General features: G+C 36.2%; 1 protein-coding gene across 4 annotated transcripts in view; it reads right to left on the reverse strand.

Moving 5' to 3' along the window:
• Window positions 1-3,143: 3,143 nt before the first annotated feature.
• Window positions 3,144-7,692, reverse strand: part of LOC110458151 — a 20,190-nt gene continuing 15,641 nt past the window's right edge. For all 4 annotated transcript variants that reach the window (XM_021509743.1, XM_021509742.1, XM_021509744.1 and 1 more), the window contains exons 4-6: window positions 5,627-5,774; window positions 4,817-5,108; window positions 3,144-4,418 (exon numbers count right to left, since the gene is read on the reverse strand). In XM_021509743.1, the coding sequence (XP_021365418.1) occupies window positions 4,837-5,108; window positions 5,627-5,774 (420 nt within the window). In that variant the 3' untranslated portion in view covers window positions 3,144-4,418; window positions 4,817-4,836. The remainder of the gene's footprint in view (window positions 4,419-4,816; window positions 5,109-5,626; window positions 5,775-7,692) is intronic.

The following is a 7,692-nucleotide window of genomic DNA, read 5'->3' on the forward strand; positions in this document are numbered from 1 at the left end:
TGTTTACGTTACATTACATGCGGTACACCTCTTGTATTTTCATGCGGTACTGTCCTGTAATTGTTACGCAGTGCTTTTTTTATCAAATGTCTGAATTGATACTGCATAAAATGAAAGCAATTTTCATACTGTGTATTATTTAGTTGTGTGTACAAATTGAAATATTTGATTGAGTATACATATATTTATCCACAGTAGCATATGTAATATGTAAACACGGCGGTAATACAGAGGTGATGATAGAGAATGTTCTGATCATGACCATGATGTAAATATATGTCACATTGATACTTAGGAATATAGTACAAGGTTTTAATGAGATATTAAAAACGTGACACTACAATATTGTACAAGGCATAGCTGTTACTACAAGTGGGATCCATCTATAACGGCTAGTTATTACATTAACCAGTACTAGCTATAGCGAACAGTTCAGATACTAAATATTACAAGAAAGTGAACCGTCTTCAATACTCGGTTTTACTGTTTTCAATTTTGCTAACCTTGTTAATAAAATTTGCAAATCTGAAAAAGTAAATGAAACAGAAAAAAGGGTTAACTTCTGAATGACTATACTATGAGAAAACCATAACACAAACGCAATGCCATCAATGATGAAAACTACATGGACATTACAAAATGACGAGAGAGAGGGGTCAGAAAGACTAGAGCGAAACCAGTCAAAACCACGTGACTCATATGTGCAAAACAAAACTACAAATTTGTATAATAGTCGCTCCTTTGCCTGTATTAGTGACAGCAAAACTAACGACAACGCGTGATTGAGTTTTTATTAATGGTTGTTTTGAAGAGAGGAAGCCTAGATCTACTTTCACTTTATACGAGGAAAAGTTTATTTCTAATACAGAGGGGTGTTAGGTCTCCAACTTTGAAGGGATGTGGGATTTCCAGTATGAAAGAATGTTACTGTTCCGGATATATGAACGATATGTGATTGTTGGTATGTTGCTTTTTATTCTCGTTAACGCGAAATAGATTTACAATCTGTTTACATAAATCTATTTCTAGTATCTGTGTTTCTATATCTAGGACCCTGTGAGTAAAGCTGTTCTACCAGCTATGTTGTATTAAATATAAACAAAGAGAGAGACGACCAACATAGCCACCGTCGTATGTCTAAGCTAGCCTAGCATTCCTACGAGGTAATGAACAGTACAGCCCCTACACAGAGGGAGAGCAGGTGGTACACATCACGATACGCATAAACATCTACCCACAAGATCAAAGAACACTAACTATGTATATTGATGAGAAGATGTAAAGATATAACATTAGCCAGTCTCCTTAATACGCTTTCTGATATACTCCTGGTTGTGTGAGTCTTGTACTGTAAGTACGAACTCTTAAGTCTAGTTAATATGGATTATGATGTACACGTGAGTCTTATTAATATGGATTATGATGTACACGTGAGTCTTGTTGATATGGATTATGATGTACACGTGAGTCTTGTTGACATGGATTATGATGTACACATGAGTCTAGTTAACATGGATTATGATGTACCGTGAGTCTTGTTGATATGGATTATGATGTACACGTGAGTCTTGTTGATATGGATTAGGATGTACACGTGAGTCTTGTTGATATGGATTATGATGTACACATAAGTCTTGTTGATATGGATTAGGATGTACACGTGAGTCTTGTTGATATGGATTAGGATGTACACATGAGTCTTGTTGATATGGATTATGATGTACACATGAGTCTTGTTGATATGGATTAGGATGTACACGTGAGTCTTGTTGATATGGATTAGGATGTACACGCGAGTCTTGTTGACATGGATTATGATGTACACGTAAGTCTAGTTGACATGGATTATGATGTACACGTAAGTCTAGTTGACATGGATTATGATGTACACATGAGTCTAGTTAACATGGATTATGATGTACTCGTGAGTCTTGTTGACACAGATATTCATACGAGGTTCGTTAATATTGTTTCCGATGTAGACGCCAGGCCTCGTGGATATAGATTCTTTTTGTAAACGTCAATATGACTGTATTCAGAAAATAATCAAAACTTAGTTTTATCTGGTCTAGATAGATCATTCATTTTCGAAATTATTTTTCAAAGTATAAACCGTTACTGTTGTTCATACATACTGTATAAAGTTTACACAAATTATGCATGTTTAATCTTCATTACCAATAGCATTTGTAGTAGATCATATCCGAACGGGATTTCTGGCATAGAGTAAGTTCAGCCGGGTAGTGATGTCAATGTCATATAATGAACAGAAAGTAGATGTTAGCATTGGAATATCTGAATGCACACATTGGATATTTACCAATCTAATTAAAATTATATCTTCACATCGCTCCCGTTTACAAACCGGTCCGTGCAACGTGTTAAGATTTCTTTCCAGCAGACTGAATGCATTCATAATGGAATGAACCTCTGACCCTTCTGATTTTGTTTTCATATGAGCCTTAATTTATAGAAAAGCAAGAAAAATCATGTAGTCCTTTAATTTTACTTTCAGATATATTTACGATGTGCATATACATGCACCCTCCTACGCTTGAAATCTTCAACATGATGGCTTACATGTGCTACTAAGCTATACGACTTGCGGGACGATTTCGAATTCAAATCGTCAACTTTCTCTTTCTTGATTGTAACACCGCCTTATTTCCCAATATATGTTTTACATGTGCAGTTAAATAAGTATTCAAGGGCTCTCTCTGACTATCAGGATTGCTGGGATAGATGTTGACTGCTGGTAAACAAACTTACAAACACAAGACGTAGGTTGTTGAAGACTATGGACAAGCTTTGTGGCTGCAATCTCCGTGTGTGCCATGGAGGTTGATGTTTTTTAATGCTCATTGGTATCCCCTGTTGTTTCATTGTCACTACACTCATTCTCGCTGTCATGACGTGATTTTACATGGATTTGACATAAATTGACATGATGAACCAGAAGCCGTTTAATCTTTTAAAACATATTTTTTCAAGTTTTCATGCAAAAATGTTCTTTATTTTGTTTTGTCCCAGTTTTATAGATTTTGAGCTCGAATTATTGTTTTGTTACCAATTCGATAACACCACTAGTTTGTGAGCGGTTTATTCTAGTAACTAGCTGCGAAACACAAAACAAAAGAATGAAATAATTAAAATAGATTTTATTAGTTGTAATATAAAGAGCACGTTTACAGGTTTAAAAAGTTGCAATTTCTTCAATCTAAATGAATGACCGATTATTTGCTAGGAAAGACAATGAAAAGCCTTAACGATTATAAACAGGAAACAAACAATCTATGGCAAACAAACACAATAAATAAACAATTTTGATAACTAATTGGTAACAAGTCATTTAAGAGATACATTTTTTTTCTATTGTTCCCCATATACCTTTAACTAAGGTTCCTGGACTTAAAATCAAGCTTTCCATTATTAAAATATCATGATCAAGCTTTCCATTATTTAAATATCATGATCAAGCTTTCCATTATTTAAGTATCATGATCAAGCTTTCCATTATTTAAATATCATGATCAAGCTTTCCATTATTTAAATATCATGATAAAGCTTTCCATTATTTAAATATCATGATCAAGCTTTCCATTATTTAAGTATCATGATCAGGCTTTTAAATATTTTAGTATCATGATCAAGCTTTCCATTATTTAAGTATTATGATCAAGCTTTCCATTATTTAAGTATTATGATCAAGCTTTCCAATATCTAAGTACTATGATCAAGCTTTCCGTTGTTTAAGCATTATGACTCTCTTGAAAAAAAGGCGGATTGTCTTAACAATTTGACAAATTATTTGTCTACGCTATAACTTCTCTGGTCATGTATCCATTTAAGTACAAGGAATGAAACAATTTGTTGGTTCGGATCCAGTGTCAACATGTGTCAATATCCGATCACACTGCCGTTATTACTTATGATGTATATGCAGCACCACCAACAGTAAAGCGAGTAAATATTCTAATTAAAAATAAACAATCCTCCCTGAGTTCAACCAAACAGATATGTATACAATGGATCCGGCATGACATTTATCATGTCAGAAACTTATACCAAGCCATGCATCTTGGTCTCATTAAATCAATTAACTTTTAATAAAATCTTTCAGGGCGATATTACATAAACATTACCAACACCCATCGTTCCTATCCAACAACCACTGGTGATGTTTGTTTCCACACTATGAGCCAAACAGCGATATATAGTTCTGGTTAAAATTGAGATATCACAGCTGCATGTAATTTGAAGCACTTGAAATTGATAAAACTATGTACAATGCAAGGTAATAGTGAGGTCGGCATTATTGATGAGATGGCTTGATAAAGCTAATGTCTTTAGATTGACATGGGATACGAAGGAAGCGATGGCAGATGTAGGAACAAGGATCTGCGTCTCAAACACCTAACCTGTAAAACGATAAAAAAAAACATGAATAGGACACATACATGTTTTGAAGCATTATCCTTGTTTGCACTCACGCTAGTTTATATAATTAATGTCAATTACCACAAATTAAAGCAGACATCACAAACACTTAGGTTCGTTTGAAAAGAGTTTATTTCATTTTATGCGATCTGATTAAAATCATGTTATATGACTTCGTCAACTTAAGTACGAAGTACACGAAGCATTACATTATGTGATTGATCTATCAAATTATTGGTTTTAACTGAAACGGTGTTTTTCGATAATATTATGTTCAGAAATGATATAAGATATATAACAATACATTTTCGCTGCACATGTATGTAAGATTCGACCGGTCTAAAATCTCCATATGATTTAAACCCGGTATTACACTTACCACACGTTGTTGTGAACCTGTTAGTAGGGCTTCCCATAAGATGGAGGGGGTGCACTCGGCTGAGCTACTGGATACATGGCATTCTGCTGTGTGTTGTATGTGTAGCCCTGTGCCTGCTGCTCCTGTGCCTGTTGAGCCCAAGTTTTGGGTGGATTAGTTGCCAACATCTCTTTACGTTGACGTTCCTTTCTCCTGGATATTTTCAGGAAGACGCACCAACCAATCGCAATGCCGATGAGAACCAACACGACCCCTGCTCCAGTCGCAATAGGCCTGATCAGATAATAGTAATCTGTACCAAAACAAACAGTAAACGATTCAGTATAGTAAACATAAAACTCCCCCGGTAATTATATATTTACAATGTATGGTTTCATGTTAATGAAAGGATTCCAGAATAGGTGAAGTTTGCATCAGTTGATTATTGATTTTTTGTACTTTTTGTACTTGCACTGCTTTTCTTTAACCCTTTCACCACTGTAAACCATAATGGGCTCATCCATATCAATGCATGGCAGAGTCTACTAAAGTTACATAGTGACGAAATGAAGCAGAAGACGCTTCCCTTTTGACACACCTAATCTCATTTTCTTTGTACTTATTTAAGGGTCTTGCTTTTAATCTTACCATTCTTTAAATTTCGTGCCAAAATTTTGTCTGAATCCAAATAAAACCCTGATTTAAAACTGAAGCTTTCATAGTGGTAAATGGGAACCTTGCTCATTAAACATTGGGAGACATTGATAACCACTGTTCATTGATATAATCAAATGAAGTCATCGATACGGTCATGAAGTCTCTGTAACTTACCATCATCGTCGTCATCATCATCGCTTATTCCATACACCTTGAGTGTAACATTGGAAGCGGTCAACGAGTCAGCGTTGTGGAACTTCAATAATATCTTGCTTTTGCCTTCACTACAAAACTTGAATTCGCCAGAATAACAATCCAGTTCCTGAAAAAAAACCCAGATAAATACACAATAACACATGCATTTATATTTAACAGGTTTGTGTGTGCGTGTACGTGTCTGTGTGTGCGTGTCTGTGTGTGTGTGTCTGTGTGTGTGTGTCTGTGTCTGAGGGACATGTCTGTGTGTGTACATGTCTTTGTGTACATGTCTGTGTGTGTGTGTCTGTGTGTGTGTGTCTGAGGTACATGTCTGTGTGTGTACATGTCTTTGTGTACATGTCTTCTGTGTGTGCGTGTCTGTGTGTGTGTGTCTGTGTGTACATGTCTGTGTATGTACATGTCTGTGTGTCTGTGTCTGTGTGTACATGTCTGTGTGTACATGTCTGTGTGTGTACATGTCTGTGTGTGTACATATCTGTGTGTACATGTCTTTGTGTACATGTCTGTGTGTGTGTGTCTGTGTGTGCATGTCTGTGTGTGTGTGTCTGTGTGTGTGCATGTCTGTGTATGTCTGTGTGTACATGTCTGTGTGTGTCTGTGTGTACATGTCTGTGTATGTCTGTGTGTACATGTCTGTGTGTGTCTGAGGTACATGTCTGTGTGTGTCTGAGGTACGTGTCTGTGTGTACATGTCTGTGTGTGTCTGAGGTACATGTCAGTGTGTGCGTGTCTGTGTGTACATGTCTGTGTGTGCGTGTCTGTGTGTACATGTCTGTGTGTACATGTCTGTGTGTACATGTCTGTGTGTGTACATGTCAGTGTGTGCATGTCTGTGTATGTACATGTCTGAGTGTACATGTCTGTGTGTACATGTCTGTGTGTCTATAGGTGTCTGAGTGTACATGTCTGTTTGTGCATGTCTGTGTGTACATGTCTGTGTGTACATGTCTGTGTGTGCGTGTCTGTGTGTACGTGTCTGTGTGTACATGTCTGTGTGTAGATGTCTGTGTGTACATGTCTGTGTGTACATGTACGTACGAACGTAAAAGAAAAGATAAGTTAAGAGGTAGGGTAATGAGGAAGATACACAACGCTTATGGCTGCAAATACGACTTTACTGTAAATATTCTACTTCCTCAGACAACATACACACGTTATATTTATATATTAAAGTCAATGTGCATGGTTCTGTTGTCAGTTCAACTGGTTTTCAATTAAGAAATTACCTGGGAGTTTACCAACAAGGTGGATGTTATAGATGAAAACAGAAGACACTAACCCTTCCAAAATGATGGGTTTTCTTCTCCTTAAAATTTTCCTTCTCCTTATAATTTTTAAGTTTTAGATGTGGCAGGTAGGTAGGGTTCAAGATATGAAAGGTTGCAGGGGTATGTGAGATACATGTATCAAGGATGTAATGGTTGGGAATACCAGGAGCTGTTAGGGTTAACGTTCCAGGTGTGATGGATTTGTTACATTACAACCAAGCAGGAATTGTAAGAGTCACATACGTTGTATATCAGGAATGGTTAGGGTCACATACATTATATATCAGTATTGTTAGGGTCACATACATTGTATATCAGGAACGGTTAGGGTCACATACATTGTATATCAGAAATGGTTAGGGTCACATACATTGTATATCAGGAATGGTTAGGGTCACATACATTGTATATCAGAATTGTTAGGGTCACATACATTGTATATCCGAATGGTTAGGGTCACATACATTGTATATCAGAATGGTTAGGGTCACATACATTGTATATCAGGAACGGTTAGTGTCACATACATTGTATATCAGGAATTGTAAGGGTCACATTCATTGTATATCATGAATGGTTAGGGTCACATATATTGTATATCATGAATTGTTAAGGTCACATACATTGTATATCATGAATGGTTAGGGTCACATACATTGTATATCAGAATTGTTAGGGTCACATACATTGTATATCAGGAATTGTAAGGGTCACATTCATTGTATATCATGAATGGTTAGGGTCACATACATT

This window comes from Mizuhopecten yessoensis, unplaced genomic scaffold, assembly GCF_002113885.1.
Source record: "Mizuhopecten yessoensis strain PY_sf001 unplaced genomic scaffold, ASM211388v2 scaffold9465, whole genome shotgun sequence".
NCBI classification, from domain to species: Eukaryota; Metazoa; Mollusca; class Bivalvia; order Pectinida; family Pectinidae; genus Mizuhopecten; species Mizuhopecten yessoensis.